Genomic DNA, 18,271 nt, shown 5'->3' with positions numbered 1-18,271 from the left:
AGATGTAAATGTATGATTCTTTTAACGTGTAAATGTGTGGAACAGTTATAAAAGACACGTTTTAGCGATAAAAAAAACAAAACATAAAATTATTTTTAATCTGATGCTATATTTGTCTATTCAGCGACGCTTGAGATGTAAGACACATTTAATTTACATCATCATTTATTCACTAAATCTGTTTCCATGACATTTTACTTTTATCTGTAACTTTTTGCTGTTTAACCAGGCCGAAAAACATGTTTTCCATATTTAAAGATTTGTCTTCATTTTCTGCATTTTCTTCATGCACAAATTGAGTAAGCATGGCAAACCAGTTGGATGAAAACGCACCTATTGTTGGCATGGAAAATTCTGTAGCCTGTATTTGGTTATTTACGGTGTTTATAACCGGTTCTATAACACGTCTCAAAATCTCCACATTGACTATCAATGCATCATACTCAGTGTAATTTGTCCGGGCCGCGCCATTCAGGAATACTAAGCAGGTCCCCTCATCGATTCACATGCAAATACTTAGCAGGTGGATTAACTGATTGGTCACAATCACTGAAATCACATGCCAGTTAATCTGTAGAAGATGAGAAGATATCTACACACACACACACATCGCCTGGCACACACGCTTTTCATTGTCACATCTCCTCATTCACTGGTGCCCAGAAGATGGTGGAGAAGTGACAATGAGTGCTGCATGTGTGTGTGTCCTTGCATGTGTGTGACAAGCATCACAAGTTTCCAGATGGGCGATATTCAGCGATTACCTTTTCAGCGCTCACCATTTCTCTGTATCTACACCCTGATCCCTCCTCTCAATAATTGACTGCAGGGTAACAAGGGCTGTGTGTGTGTGTGTGTGTGTGTGTGTGTGTGTGTGTGTGTGTGTGTGTGTGTGTGTGTGTGTGTGTGTGTGTGTGTGTGTGTGTGTGTGTGTGTGTGTGTGTGTGGCTCTTTGTGTTTGTGTGTCTCTGTGAGCAGCTTCTCTGATTAGATAGCTGAATATACTCTGTATTCAGCCACAGCACTGCCTGCCCCAACTGGCATAGCTAATGAAGAGCCTATGCCCCTCCCTTGGCACTGGTGTGTGTGTGTGTGTGTGTGTGTGTGTGTGTGTGTGTGTGTGTGTGTGTGTGTGTGTGTGTGTGTGTGTGTGTGTGTGTGTGTGTGTGTGTGTGTGTGTGTGTGTGTGTGTGAATGAATGTGTGTGTGTGTATGTGTGAATGTGTGATGCATGGAGCCAAGCTGCAATTAAAAGGCCTGTCAATGGTGTCTGCCATGACAGAGGCTTGGACTGTCACTATCGACCAAGCTCAACACACACTGTATGGAGGGAGAGGGGGAGGGAGGGGCGGGGAGAGAAGAGTAGGGGACGCAGAGAGGAGGACGAGGAAGAAGAGAAGGGGATGGTGAGAGTGGAGAAGACCCACAGTAGGTAGGTAGGGTTGTTCATTAGTTTGTCCATCTGGTCAAACTGTAAATCTTAAAGGTCCCATGTCATGCTTTTCTGGTTATTACCCGTCCCCTTGTGTGTTATGAAGGTTTTTCTGCATGTAAACGGTCTGCAGAGTCACAAACCCTCAAAGTACACCCTGTAGCGAGTAAAACTCTAACACAGAAAAGACCTGTCTATGCTGCCCCAGAACGCCTCGTTGGAGATTTCTCTTTTTCTTCCTGGGTACAGTGACGTGCCCATACCCAAATGGACCCATTGGTCCAAATGGACCAATCCGCGGAGCCGTTAGGTTAAGTCCGTGGATTGGTCCAAATGGGCCAATCCGCGGACTTCCTCACACACACACACTCAAACTTTTTTCTCAGCTGCAGCTCTGCCGATTTCTCCTCCCTGAGATGGCGGGACGCGGCGAGGCTGTGAGTCGGTGTGTGAGCACACACACAAACTCCCAGCCAGGCTGCGGGTGTGTGTGTGTGTTCGGGCTGGGTTTAGCTGTGTCTCGCTGTCTCGCAGACGGCCACTGGGCTCATAGGGAGGGGGGGGCAGGAGCTCCAACAAGCCGTTTAGGACAGAGAGTGAATACACATACTATACAGAGATGCTGTATGAGAAACCAATGTGAGTTTGGAAATGAATATGTCTATGGCGTGTTCATAGTTTGTTCTCATAGTTTTCTTTGATCAAATATCATGTTTTCAGATAGCTGCATTTTATAACTGTAGTAGTTGTAATGATAGCTGAGCACTAGTAAATACCTGCATACAGATAATATATAAATGATAACAAACACAATAATATTTGTATGCACAAAATGATTCGACACAGTAGATCTTATGGAATTATGCCATGATGAAACAATTATAATTAGCTTTTTTTTACTTTAATTTACATTTTATTGTTAACAGTTATCATTGGAACATATGGGTCACAGTTTATTTACATCACAAACACACGCTTTTTACCATTGCTGCCCTCACGAGCAGATGCAGTGTCTCGCACAGCACACGTACTGTGCCACGTTATAATGGAATGTCATTCTTTACGCTTCTTGCAGCGTCACATGTGTACAGATGTGTACAGATGTGTCACTCCTCAGAGCAGGATGCGGTACTTGAGGGCGCGGGGGACCCTGTTGATGACGAGGCGGCCATCGTAGCTGAGCGAGGCGAAGAGCCAGGGGTCTGCCGACGACCACTCTGCAGCATACACGCTGTCTTCATGCTCCTCGTAGGTAGACACCACACTGTCCTTCAGGGGCTCCTTACTCCTGAATCACACACATAACACACAGAGGGATGAGCTATGACCACTGGCAGAGGAATTCTTCATATTTTCCCTCATACCACCAATGACGTTGAAATACTGAATGATAGCTAATAGTTAATCATTTTGCATTCCTTTGTAATGTTTTTTGCATGTATTTTTAGTCATTTCTGGTTGTTTTGCATCTGTTTTGCGTCTGTTTGTGTTTTTGTAGACATTTTCAGTCTCTTTGTGCTTTGTTTGCATCTCATGAAGTCTCATGTTCATCATTTCTCTCTCTGTGGTCACTTTGTGGTCACTTTAGAAATGTTTCTGTCTCCATGTGGTCCTTTTGGGGTTTTCTGTAGTCGTTATGTGTATGTTTTTTATTGTATCCATTTAATTTCAGTCATTAGGCGTCTCTTTGTGATCGTGGTGTGTCTTTTCAGGGACATTTTATTAGTCAGACCCCTGAGTCCTTTGGCCCCTGGGCTCAGTAGGCCTGTTCAGTAATTCCTTCCCTGCCATCAGCACTAAAAGGAAGTGGTAATACATATACTCTTACAAACACAATACTTCTGTTTGTATCGGTTTATATCCTTCGAGTAGAGGGTGCCCAACACACACCAGTACCTGCTGAGGATTGGATAGTTTTGACTTTATTTCTCCCTGTCTTCAGTACACCAACATCAGCCTCCCCAGTGCTGAGACATTTCTCCCACTGCTTCAACAACGTGACTAGATACTAATACTATTTAGGAATTATGATCTAGCATTATTGCCATCCCAGATTTCTCCCAAACCCACTGCTGTACTCTAAGTAGTCCTGAGGGGAAACAGTGACATATATACTTTGGATTTATTTCCCACATAAATTGTTTCACACAGACAGTAGCTGCTCCCTCCGGCCAGCAGCCTAAAATAAGAACACTCTTAAGTGCTCTGCTCGCATAGACTCATTGGGGGGAAAAAAGACAAGAGGGGATATGAGAGAGCACTTGACTGATGCTACAAAACGCTGGACTCTGCCTCAGTTAGCCTAAAGTATTGCAAGGTCATTAAGGATCATTTCAATAGACAGTTTGCCTAAAGGAACTATTGTACACTTCAATGAGATAACATTCATTTGTAGCTGAAAAAATAGTGACTCAGTTGTTTTTTAGGTACATATGCCTAAAAGTAATTCATGGAAAATGGGGATTCAAATCGAATCCACATCAAAAGTCCTGCAATAAATCCCACTTTCATGAAGGAGAGAATGTTCAGTTATTGTTCAAACTTTTTAGGGTGATGTATTGCATTATACTGAGACTATAAGATTTTAAAAGAAGTGGACGTAATCTGGATTACTGTATGGGTCCAGTTTTTGCTAACCCTAACCTGCAACAGCCTATATAAGGGATTATGTTTTAAACTTCCTAAAATATAAAAAATAAAATCTCCATATATATGTAGATATATAGTGAAGATCTGTTTGATTGAAAAACTTAGAAAAACTAATTCCTTTAGTTTAGAGTGTTAAAACCCTATCCTCTTCTGTTTGGTTATATTGAAAAGTGTCACCATCTTTGAATTACGTCTTATCTGTTGAGTTTGAAAAGCTACCGTATAAAATCAGAAGAGAGTCCCACCACTGGAGGAGTCCTGTCTGTAGTGTCCAGGTACCGTGGAGTGGGCACGTACCGTACACACAAGAGGGGTCAATAAGTATAGTGGAAGGGTTCAAACAAAGCTGAGTGCTGGTGATTAGGGAGAAGAGTTGATAATTGTGCATGAGAGTCAGTCATTGAGTGTAAGAGCTGGTAGTCATAGGTAAGAGGCTGAATTAGACCAGAGCGGATAGAGGACTGTGGCAGAAGTAAAAGTACTGAATAGTAACCACTACAAAACCCCAGAATTGTTTTGACAGTAATATTTTTCACTGTTTTTTCCTCTCCACTTGGTCTTAAAGAGTGTGAAAGTAAAGGTTGAGGCAGTCAGCTCTAATCTTCAGAGCCCTATTATCAAATGAACAGTTAGAATACATGTGTGTGTATCTTATCGATGTGGTGGTGAAAGCTGTGCCTTAAAGGGGCCCTATTATGCTCACTTTCAGGTTCATATTTATATGTTGTGCCTATACTGTGACATGTTTACATTAAATGTTCAGAAATTGGGTGTGTGGAAGAGAAATGTTGGGATTTGATCCTTTGAAGACCAGGAAAGGGAAAACCCCAAAAAGCATAATAGGGCCCCTTTAAACAGATAGTTTGGATGTATGAGGCACTTGTCCACATTCAGTGTATTAACTACATTTGTAAGGCAAAAAATAACACAAACAAACTCATTTGTAGAGGAATCAGAGCACAATTCCCGTTCTCTACAAAGTAAAACGATATGTTCCGCCTCCATCTACTGTAGACAACACACCGACTTTTGATAAGTACCCCATACCACCCCACCTCAAAACATACAAACTATCCCTTTAACACAGCGATTCCACACCCATACTTCAAATGTGCTCCACATTATAAAATAGAATCAAAACTGAAAAAGGGGAATCAATGTCCAAACACTTTTAAGAGGATGAGGGGCATTCATGGATCACACGGTAATAGGGAGATGCTCGGAGCAAGAAAAGTGTCATCTTGAAATAGACTGGCATTATGCATCCAAAAGAATGAATTCACAACCCTGTTAATGTTTATTAAGTGGGCCAATGAAGGATGGTTTATGCATGGTGATAAACATCAATAATTGGCAGTGGAGCTAATACTGTACTGCTCCATCTCAATTTATTTTCCTCCAGTGTGTTCAGTATTGAGAAATATGAACAAGTTTACAGGAGCACCAATAACCAAGACACTTAGCGTAGCCTCCTCAAAGTTCATGATGATAACAGTCAAGTGAGTTACAGTCGACAGTAAAAACCCAAATACTTATTAATACTCTGTTTTAACAATCTTACAGCCTGGAAAAACATAACTGATAGGGTAGCTACACAAATAAAAACCCAAGCTGTAATACATGATTGGTTTAAGTCCCTATTTTACGATCTAAAAGCTAATTATTACTGAAGAAAAGCACTTATTATTGAATCTTAGATCACTTTACACTTATGTTTATAATGCACAAGGCGTCATTACAGTTAAAGGTGGGGTAGGTAAGTTTGAGAAACCGGCTCGAGATACACTTTTTGTTATATTCCATGGAATGCTCTTAACATCCCGATAGCAATGAATATCTTAAGTGCTTTGACAAAAAATCCATAAAAAAATGTCATCTGTGGAAGCCGTAATATTGTAAAAAGCACGACCAATCATTTTAGCCGGCCCGGCTAAAATGATTGGATGGCCTACCTGCCTGTCAGCCTTCCATCTGTGCACAAACTTATCTCCTGCCCTCATTGGTCATGTGCGCGTTTGTGTGTGTTGGAGGAGGGGCTCTGTAAGGAAGTGGCAGATTTTTTCTGGTTGTGTATTTTCAAATTCGAGCGATCTCGAGCCGGTTTCTCAAACTTACCTACCCCACCTTTAAAAGCATTAAGAAATATTCTTAATGCTTATAACGTTGAGTATCATGATACTTGCTTATTGCTGGTCGCTCACTGACATGTAAATAATGAATTATAAACATACTTTGACATGCTATATGAATAAACCGCATATATTTATGCGTAATAAAACATTAATTAGGAAAAATAACTATTGGAGTTATAATTTGCTATGACTATGACAAAGAAAAATGAAGGTCATGTTTATTGAACATTGTGCATAATAAAACATTGTAAATGGTTATAATCAGTCATAACAACTTTAAACAAGGTATATAAAGTATAATAAGTAGTGGAAATAATGTATTATAAGTTCATCTCCTATAACGCTTTAAGACACCATGCCTTATAAATGCATTATCATTTCCTAAGAATATGCTTATGATGCATTATAGTAGGGCTGTGCAATTAATCGTATTTTAATCTCGATTACAATTTTGGCTTGCAACGATTACGAAAACAACGTAATCGAAATAAAACGATTATTATTTTTAATTAAAAAAAATCTTTTCAGTTGAATTATCCTTAAAGTTCAGGGTAATCAACTGTTAAAAACATACTGTTCAAATACATTTTTTTCAATAAATGGATATTTTCAAAGTGAATGGATAATCGTTTTTAATAATCGTGATATCAATTATTGACCCAAATAATCGTGATTATGATTCTTGCCATAATCGCACAGCCCTACATTATAGAGAAGACCTTCATATAAAGGGTTATTTAAGAAAAATACCAATAAGGAAGTACTATGATTCCTGACCTTATAAGTAATTATAAAACAATTTATAATATTATATAATTATTGGTGTAAAGCCTAATGAAGATGTATGAGTGCTTATGACTATTATACAGGAGTATAAACCGATTATAAAGCATTATAACTATGTCTCTAATGTATTAAGGCATGGTCTCACTGCATTTCCTTTCCTAAGTAGCCCCAGTTGCTCTTACTTGTCCTCCTGGTGGTTGTCCTCGCCCTCGCTGAGCTCCTCGTCGTCCACCAAGTGTCCGAAAGGCTCCGAGGAGATGGACACCATGTTGGAGAGGATGAGGCGGCTGTCACTGCTGGCTGTCAACACCAGCTGGTCATGGCTGTGGTTGTAGCGCACGCTCCACACCCTGGGACGGAAAAAAACACCACACAATGCATTCGATATTAAATAATGCAGTAATGTGGGGAGGTGCAGGACATTTTAGAGAGTCCAAGGGGATGTATGTATCTGCCATTGTTCCAAACTCTCCGCACAGGGTTAGGTTAATCCTAAAACCCTGACGCACCATTGTTCGATGCATGCTCGGGTTGGATGGTCTGCCCTCATCATCCGTAGACAAAACCATTGGAACACCCTTATATATGAGGCTATTCTTAGTTCTCGTCCACCTTATTTGCAGACTACATCAAAGTAGAGTAACCTGTCAACTTTTTTTTTGCTCACTGTCCCTAAAGTCACCAGGCTTGGGAAAGGGCATTCAATTACGCTGCTCCAGAGAAGAACAAAACTCTGTCTGTACTGTAGATGCTTTTTATCATGATGTTACTGATTGTGACCATATATGTTCTTTATTATTGTTTTTCATTTGAGCCTGTTACTGTGCTGCTGACTATCTTGGCCAGTACTCTCATTGGGACTTTCCTTCAAATAAATCAATTGAAACACTCTTGCCCACACAAATCATGGAGAAAATGCAACGTTCTCAGTGGGATTCACTTGATATTATGCCTTTCTGGGTGTATACTCCGATGCCAGTAATGAGGATTTGGCACATTTCAGTCTATATTTAGGCTTCCTGATCATAATCATAAACTCTCTGATCCTGGTTTTATTTGTTGCTCAGTTCCGCTTTCTCCAATTCAATTCTCCCTCACCTCTCCATTTTTGTCCCCCTCTTTCAATTTTTCCGATTGTCACCACCGTCTCCCCCCTCGTGCTATTTTTCCTCCTCTCTTTCTTTCTCTATGTCTCTCTCCCTCACTGTGAGCCCGGGGCACAGCTCACAGTGCGGTCCCACTCCCCTCACAGGGAGGGATTGAGGGATAACGGAGGCTGTTGACAGGAAATCAGCCTCGGCCACGCCGTTCCCAGCGCTCCCCTAATCCGATTCCCTGCTAAAAAATAGTCCCTAATACCCCCAGCAGCCCCGAGGCCATATCCTGGCTGCGCTCCGAAAAATGAGAGCGCACAACCGACACAAACACACAAACGGAAACACCCACACGTATATTCATCGCACTGGAGATAAGTGTTCACACAGGACAAATACACACAGGCGTATGCATATGCGTTATAGAAATGCTTGAATACACACAAACGCATGTAGCCACATATAGAGATAAAAAGAGAGTCCTTGCAAAAACACAGATAAGATGGCACACACACACACACAGACACACACACACACACACACACACACACACACACATCTCCTATCTGAAAAGATCCTATCTTCAGCTATCTACAGTTATGGATATGTCTGCCAAGTCTATCTTTCATTTGGAGATAACACCCCCCTCGTGTGTGTGTGTGTGTGTGTGTGTGTGTGTGTGTGTGTGTGTGTGTGTGTGTGTGTGTGTGTGTGTGTGTGTGTGTGTGTGTGTGTGTGTATAGAACAATGTGCCTGTGTGTGTGTGTGTCTACCTTTATCAGGTAAGGACTGGTGTGCTGCAGTAGCCCAGTTTGGCTCGCAGACACACTGATCATCTATTCAGCTCACACAGGACACACACACACACACACACACACACACACACACACACACACACACACACACACACACACACACACACACACACACACACACACACACACACACACACACACACACACACACACACACACACACACACACACACACACACACACACACACACACACACACACACACACACACACACACACACACACACAACACACACACACACACACACACACACACACACACACACACACACACACACACACACACACACACACACACACACACACACACAGTAAACCATGTTCAGCTCTGAGCATCGCCTGAAGCCTCACAGAAGACTAGCCGGTGCAGGACTTGGGCTCCGTTCGACCCACAATGCAATCCTCACTGACATAATGAGTAGCAGCCTATTTAATTAGTCATTAGTGTATTACTACCTTTTATTGCACCAGCAGTAGTTAGGGCATTTCATTAGTTAGGAGATAAAGCCATTATTAAATCCAGAAACCAATCAACAGTGTGGCAAAGGAGTTATCATCATGTTTATCATTATTGTTGGTGAGTTTTACTGAACGTGCCTGAATTAGACTCCGATGGTGTTTAAAGATTTTTTTCCCATTACACAAATACAGTATAATTATATTAGACACAGGATTACTTTTCCCCCAGACAGTTGTACAATGTAATGATATGATAGATTTATTTTCCAACTATTTCTGTAATATTATCTTGAATTGAATAACATTAAGATAAAACGTTATGTCCCCAACCCAGGTTTAGTGAGCTCTGAGGAAACGTTGGAATTTGAAATACTATAATATGTAAAGGCAATGTAAAATAAATGGTGTCTCCTAATGAAGAAATCTGAACAATGTTGATTTCCTGGCATATTTATGTGAAAGAAATCCCTCAAATCTGTCATATCCACTTAGCAAATGAGACTCACACCCAGTTTTTGCCACATCCCATTCTGAGGTTTCTCCACCCTAATACAATAGAACAGTTTATTTTAATAAAACATGAATTTGTCTCTTGTTTTTGCTTGTATTCTTTATAGTTGTACTTATAAGTTTGACTTATATTCAAGAGAGATACATTGGTCAAAGGGGTAATAGAGGGGAAGACATTGCACTGAAATATTCGCAGGATCGATTCCCAGGCCCGTGGAAAATCGCAGTATTTGGCCGCTCCAGCTCTAACCACTGAGCTATCCTGCAGCCTCAATGATATGATAATTGGTCCTAGATTCACGCAATACAGTCAATAACTGCATCCAATGTAGAACAAGCCACGATACATTCAGGTCATACTATATAATAACCCACCCCAACATGAGGTGACTGAAAATATATGTATCCAAGCAGCAAATACATCACATTAAAAGTGATGATTAAAAGATGACTCTTCATGGGACCTTGAACATTTTCAATCAACCCTTCCTGCAATATGCCCCAGAGAAAAACTGCCTTAAATTAAGGAAGCTAATTAAATTGAATATTGGTATCAGATATTGACATTGGCCTTGAAGAGCTTGTACAGGGGTCCAAAGACTAACTGCCTGTAGTTCAAAAATGTCATACTTCATTAATCTCCACCCAAACATGGAAGCTAGTTAGTGTGACACTCAGGGAGCAGGACGGGTGCTCGCTAACACGGGGACTTGAACTCGGGTCATCAGGTTCAATGACACAGTACACTGTCTGACCCTCTCTGGACCACCCACCCATCCACCCACCAGTGAGAGTGCTCCTCCAGGGTCTTGACGGGCTCCTGGACGTTGCGGACGTCCCAGAACTTGACCTTGCAGTCGTCTCCGCAGCTGGACAGGTAGTACTGGCGGTTGGGGTTGAAGTCCAGGTCGCGCACCAGCTGGCCGTGGGCGTTCTCGATACAGTAGATCTGACTGGAGAGGGAGGAGAGGACACAGGTGATTAAAAACAAGGCAGACGACAGGAGGCATGGAGGGGAAGACAGATGAGAGAAAGAGAGAAGGGCATATGACAGAACGACAAAAGAGGGAGAGAGTGATTCACAGGGTCAAAACACACACACACACACACACAGCAGAACGTTCCCAGGTTAACACAAAGCCTCCTCTGTGTCTGTGAGCGAAGGCCAGGCTCAATAAAAGAAGCCGGCACTGGCGGTGGTAAATTATGAAGGCGAGCCTCATAAGCGCGCAGCCTTGAGTTCCTGCTAGAGTGAAGCTAACAGGAAGACATGACAGAGGAAGAGACGTTCTGCGTATTGTTCCACTTGACATCTTTCTGGCCAGCTCCTTTCATCTCCTATACTGTACGTTTTCCTCGGCTTAGCCTTGTCTTGTCTCCTTACATACAGTATACAGGAATATGTGGAAATATTATTGCAACGTCTTTTATTTGCAATCTCCTTGACCTTCCACCCGTTACTTTTCTTTATGTGCTGGTGTGAAGGTAGATAGTTGCACAATCATTGTCACCAAAACCCATTTACCACCGTTTCTACCTGACAGTCATTAGACACAGATATATGATAGGGGATGGGACACATTTTATACTGGTTTTAATGGGGAAGTGTCTTCAATTGCATTTACATATAGAGCAAGTAGTTGCCCTATACATGTCCATTATAAATGATAAACAGTTTGATCAAGTGACGTCAATACACAGTGCATAAAGCATCTTTAGGACTGTATAACAGCAGCTTGTACTGTATAAAATATGTTATATGAACAATCACATTTATTGCGTAAGTCATGAAATCTCTTTGTTTGTACATGTACACAACACACACATTGAAATTTGACCTCTGAATTTGACCAATCCTAGTACTAAAAGCATGTAGACAAGCTTCTATACTGTATGTGTGTGTATGTGTGTGTCAGGTGTAATAATGGTGGCGTTGCTGATTAAAGTAAGCTGTCTGTGCAGCCTGCTGAAACTGTTTTCTAACTTTAAGAAGGACGAAGCAAATCAAGCGGGTGTCAGAGAATAGAAACCAATTTGAATAAAATGCTAATAATTAAATCTAGAGGTCTGCCTCTATCATAAATGCTACACGAGGCTGTAGAAAGTCTGCACTTGTTTTTCTTCACCACGATTTCCTCTCCAGGCTAGCCTAACAAAGCTCAGCTTGGCACAGTTGTGTTCAGCGGAGTGGAAAGCCTCAGTGTTATGGCCCAGCTGGAAGCCAACAGCAGCTAGCCAGCTAGCTAGTCACCCTGCTGATCACGTTAGGCAATTAACATGCTAATTAAAAATCTCATTAAAATAAAGGAGGTATAAGAGAATGACCTCAGGCAGACCGCTGGGCTTCAATTAGGTCAAGACAACTCAGGGACTGTGTGACTCTGTCGGTGTCGGTGTGTGTGTGTGTGTGTGTGTGTGTGTGTGTGTGTGTGTGTGTGTTGTGACTGCCACTGGACCGTTTCGTTGGTGTTAGCATATGGAGCTTGACAGACAATGTCAAATATCTTCCACCAGCTTCCACTGAAAAAACACATTTTCAGCAAAGATGAAGCTACATGTCTGTTCTAAATGACTAACTCTGCATTCATGAGTTTACATAGATTGATATCTGGTTTGCAGTTATTAGCATGTCAATGCAACTTGATCCCTGGTTATAAGGCTTTTGTTATATGGATATGTCCGAGTTGCATACTTAATACCAATTTATGTGGTGCATTCTAGCTGAAAAAGGGACAGCATAAAATACCTATAATCACCTTTTTAAGGGTGTGTTTTAGCTCTTAGAGCCCAGGGATATTGCCATTTCATAAGAGCTGTGATTTTAATGTGGCATTAGCGTTCCAAGGTCATTGTTTAAATGAAGTCTGAACGTTAAGGTTTATTATTACTGTAAGTGTGTGTGAGGGTTTCCAAATGCAAGTTACATTGTTCAATGTTTCAAAACCACATTGGTTTCTCATACAGCATCTCTGTATAGTATGTGTATTCACTCTCTGTCCTAAACGGCTTGTTGGAGCCCCCCCCCCTTCCCTATGAGCCCACTGTGCTCTGATTGGTCAGCTCGCCCACTCTGTTCTGATGAGTCCACCACCGTTACAGCGGAACATCAGTGATTATGTGTTACGATGGTGTTTGTTAGCAACCAGAAAATGACACCAGTAATGACAAACAGATGAGAATGCTGCGTGGGGTCTGAGTGCCGTGTTGGCGGGACGTTGCGGGGCTCGCTGCTCCGCCCTTTGAGGCTCGAGGAGCGGACAGTGTGAGCTGGATTACTGGTGTCGTTTCCTGGTTGCTGCGTGGGGTCTGCGAGACAGCGAGACACCGCAGAACTCAGCCTGAGCACACACATACACTCACAGCCAGGCTGTTCGCCACACACTCGCAGCCTGAGAAAAGATAAGGCTGAGTGAGTGTGTGTGCCGGCGAAACTCCGTGGAGTAGCGTGGCTGAGAAAAGATAAGGCTGAGTGAGTGTGTGTGTGTGAGGAGCTCCACGGATTGGTCCATTTGGTCGCCGTTACGTCACTGTGACCAGGATGAAAAAAATGGAAAAAGAGAAATCTCCAACAAGGCGTTCTGGGGCAGCATAGACAGGTCTTTTCTGTGTTAGAGTTTTACTCGCTACAGGGTGTACTTTGAGGGTTTGTGACTTTGCAGACCGTTTACATGCAGAAAAAGCTACATAACACACAAGGGGACGGGTAATAACAGGAAAAGCATGACATGGGACCTTTAAGGTTTGGGTAATATGACATATTACACTGTGAGGTGATTTAAACAAATCTACCGTCAATGGTCCAAATAGATATCAAAAAGAAAAAGGGCCATGCTTGTCTATCATACAATTTTGGTTAAAGTGGCAATATGTCGTCATTGAAAAAACTCCACTCAATAACACTAGAGTTGAGGGTATCTCATGTACAACTTCTATCAGTAACGTAGTAATGTAACACAATACTTATAGTAGTGTTTTTAGTATTATAACATTTACTATGTCAAGTAACAAGTAAAGACTAACATAATTAATTTATGGTTATCATTCATTTACACCAAGTCACTTCCGGCGATGATATCACTTTATTTATGTTGAACTCATCAATACAATGTAGGAGGACAAGCATACAGAACAATAAGACATTGGTCAAAATAGATAAGGCTAGTCCATCATACAATGTCGGTTAAAGTGTTGATATGTCGCCATAGAAACAAATCCACGCTTTGCTGCCAGAAAAATGCACTTTATAGACATACGCCTTTAGGCTATAAATTATCGCCGACCTCTGGATTCACAATACTTTAATTAACCACTACAAAACAACATTACCATTTTCCAATTTATAATGTCACTATATTTAAAAATAAATTGTGAAAGTAATGCAAAAGTTGTGTAAGACAGTAATATTGTAAAGACTTTTTGAAATTAAAGTAACCAGTTATATTTTTAACTTTATGTATACTTTCCCATTAACAGATGCTTTATGGAATATGTTTTGCTTAAAACCTATAGTGCGAAATTGAATCTGACTTGGAACTTTTGGTGAACTTTAATTTCACTCAAAACAGCATTTCCATGTGTTATTTTGAGCAGGAGCACATGATTTATTTACAGCGCTCCCCCCCCTCTCCAGCGTGTGACTCTGAGGTAAAAGGCGTGACCCCGGGCTGTAGGGTGGCTGGTGTTCAACCCGACCCGCCGTGGAATGGGACACGCCCGGCGCGTGAAAAGGAAATGGAGCAGGAAATTGGGTTAGTTTCGCTCTTTCCCTCTCTGGTGTCTCTGAGCAATCCCCTCCACGCTGGCACACACTGGGACACACACACCCTGATGCATACACTCCCCCTGCCCCGCCAATAGTGGAGGGACCTGGGACTTTTTATAAGTGTGCGAGTGTGTGTTTGTGTTTGTATGAGGGCAGAGGATTAGAGCTGTGGCCGGCCTAAGCCACCAAACACACTCAATCTCAAGTCATCCAGTTGAGAGTGTGTGAGTGTGTGAGTGTGTGTGCTGGGGGGGTTGATGAGGGGACAGGAGACCTATTACACACACTGTTAGGCACACACAGATAAAAGCATAAACTGGGGGAACACACTGACTAAAATACAGTTATGTGTGTAAATACAGAAGAAGATTTAGGTGTGCAAGAGGGGAGCGACAAAGGTAGACAGACAAGCACAGACAAGCGCACACACACACACACACACACACACACACACACACACACACACACACACACACACACACACACACACACACACACACACACACACACACACACACACACACACACACACACACACACACACACACACACACACACACACACACACACACACACACACACACACACACACACGCACACGCACACGCACACGCACACGGCTTAGCCTGGGTGATAAATCTCTCCACTGAGGGGATCGACTGGAACACAGACGCTCACAGTCGCACACAAACTCACACACACACACTTCTGTTTCTATGACAACTGCAGTGGGGAGGGAGGGGTGGAAAGAAAAATCGAAAGAGGAGAGCAATCATTTCATCGCTGATCAAAATTAAAGCTTGGCTTTGAGAGGGAGCTGGCAGAGAAAGAAAGATGGGAGAGAGAGAGGCAGGTAGAGGGAGGGAGGGAGGGAGGGAGGGGGAGAATCTTCACATGCACATGAGTAAGGGATCATTACTGGTGGGGGGGGGGGGGGGGGGTCATGATGGTTAGCAAAACAGTTGTTTAGTGAAAAACTAGAAGTGTAAACCTAAGCCTACAACACATGATATTGGATTTAAAAATGTCTGAATTTAGTAAATGTCAGTGATACTGTAGCAGTATTAAAGTTATGAAATAAACAAATATCTCAATACGATACATTTTAGTCTTTTAACACATTTTCCTGACAATTATCGTCCAATCATAGCTTAGCAACTGTCCAACTTTGAATCTTCAAAGGTTGAGGCGCTATGTATGGTATGGGGCTGTTATTTTGCTATACTAAACTTAAATGTTTTGTGACAGTATTCTTTGGTGTGCCAACTTAAAAGGAAAACCCAACAAAGTTTCAAAATGTCACCTTTATAAAAGAAGTCTTTTATTTCAAGCATTTTTCCAAACTTTAGAGTCCAACTCCTTTTTACAACCGTGAAAACACCACATTACATTGAAATGTTTTTAAGGATTTCCAGCACTTGGCAGGTACCCTGGTCCATATATTGTACAATATATGGTTGGATAACGTTATTGTAGTAGCAGGCCTAGTTACAGGCTAAAAAAAGCCCCATTCACAATTAGCACATCAACTGTGTGTAAGCCAGCCATGCTATTTAGAAATAAAGCTAATGTCAGATTTGGACAAGTTTAAATTCCAGCCACCCAGCTAACAATACTATAGCTATAGTTACGTTTGTCAGACGTGTTAGTCCTCACCCTTTAAACCTTTGTATTGTAATGTGAAAACTGAAACTATATATTACCTATGTCTCCAATCAAGTACCCACTAATTCAAAAATAACCCAAAAGTTCAAGAGGTTAGTCTGCCACCAGGCCACCATCATTGTAAACTTGACAGGCGTAGCAACAGTATCGAAAAGAGGTGCGGTGCTTGCATCAAAAATCTACCGGTATTATTGTATTGTTTTGTTTTTATTCTTTAATTTCAAGGTTTGCATAAGGTCATGAATACACCATTATGAGATAAACACTATGATGTCTGGATGTCTACTGGGAAGTTGGGGGGGGGGGCTTGGAGCACATGAAAAGGTTACAGATGATCAATTTGACCACAGCGGGGTTCAAAAGGTCAGCCTCAGATCGACAGCGGCGTACGGACTATCACTATTTAAAAAACAGCTGACATCTTTCGTTTTGGAATGTGATGTCGGATTATCCTGATAGGCAACCCTTTTTGCATAATGGAGAGATATTTGAATATGTGAATAAAATATGATGGAAAAAAGGCTTTTGAATGATTGGCTTTACCTTGGGTACCCTATCATTATGGCACTGCCAAATCTGTGGAGCAGGTGCAATGAAAAGGCTGTGCTTTTGGCCATGAGATGTGTGTGAGCCTCTGTTGTGGGACGAGCTCTGATGCTGTCTAGCACCAACAGACAGCTGGCTTTTAACCTGGAGTGTGAAGGAGCAAATAGCACCACTATCAGTCATTCCACCTTCTTTTTACGCTCCCTCTCTTTCTTTATTGGCTCTTTCTCTGTCAGTCTCTCTCTCACACTCACACACATACACACCACAGGGGAGGTGTAGAGAATCCATGCTTCACTGCAGCACTGCACTGCTTTTCAGTATGCACCCTGCAGTGCATGGTATGGCTGCAAGCATGACAGCTATTACACAGCTCTGAGTGTGTGTGTGTGTGTGTGTGTGTGTGTGTGTGTGTGTGTTGCCCCTCACTGTGGACTGTCGATCCAAGAGGGAATTCAAGGGAGATGCAGTGGAAGAACATCTCCAATGACAGGCATGCCTTCCTGTCACACACACACACACACACACACACACACACACACACACACACACACACACACACACACACACACACACACACACACACACACACACACACACACACACACACACACACACACACACACACACACACACACACACACACACAACACACACACACACACACACACACACACACACACACACACACACACACACACACACACACACACACACACACACACACACACACACACACACACACACACACACACACACACACACACACACACACACACACACACACACACACACACACACACACACACACACACACACACACACACACACACACACACACACACACACACACAGGCTAGTACTACATGCCTGTTAGCTAGCCTAATATTATTCAAAGGCTGGAAGCACCCCAGTGTGCCGGGAATGACACACAGTTGGTTGGCCCCAAAAACACAACACTGTTTTTTTTTAAAGATTTTACTACAAAGACATTACGAAGTTACTGACATAATTGCTGACATTGATGGATCCATAATTTCATATTACACCCTAAATGTTGACAGTCTGTATTCAAGGCTGATACCATTGTATCCGACTTGCGTTCCTCGATCATTTCTGATTCTTGTGAGCGTACAATACTTTTTTTGACCAAACAATATATATTTGTTGACACTAGCGAACATTAGCCACCATAAGCTACTGTTCATACCAGACCTAGTGCACCCTGAGTGTGTGAAACTGAAGTGTGTTTAAATCTGCATAGGACATAATGTTTTCAGCTCAGTTTGTCAATCAGAAGGATGACAACAAAATCAGGAAAAAACACTGCCTGAATTACCATTACACGTAGTGGAGGAGTGCAGCATGGGCCAAGGAAGAACCAATTCATTATTGAAACGGAACGAATCACGTCATGAATA

The 18,271-nt window shown here is 42.0% G+C and overlaps 1 protein-coding gene across 1 annotated transcript in view; it reads right to left on the bottom strand.

Annotated features, from left to right (window-relative positions):
* Positions 1–2,279: 2,279 nt before the first annotated feature.
* The window catches only part of eipr1 (EARP complex and GARP complex interacting protein 1), a 49,785-nt gene continuing 33,793 nt past the window's right edge, over positions 2,280–18,271 (bottom strand). The window contains exons 7-9 of the mRNA XM_034124363.1: positions 10,663–10,830; positions 7,182–7,349; positions 2,280–2,720 (exon numbers count right to left, since the gene is read on the bottom strand). Of these exons, the coding sequence (XP_033980254.1) occupies positions 2,546–2,720; positions 7,182–7,349; positions 10,663–10,830 (511 nt within the window). The 3' untranslated portion in view covers positions 2,280–2,545. The remainder of the gene's footprint in view (positions 2,721–7,181; positions 7,350–10,662; positions 10,831–18,271) is intronic.

This window comes from Trematomus bernacchii, unplaced genomic scaffold, assembly GCF_902827165.1.
Source record: "Trematomus bernacchii unplaced genomic scaffold, fTreBer1.1, whole genome shotgun sequence".
Classification (NCBI taxonomy): domain Eukaryota; kingdom Metazoa; phylum Chordata; class Actinopteri; order Perciformes; family Nototheniidae; genus Trematomus; species Trematomus bernacchii.
Note: the sequence above shows the minus strand (reverse complement) of the source record. Positions and strands in the feature narration are given on the sequence as shown.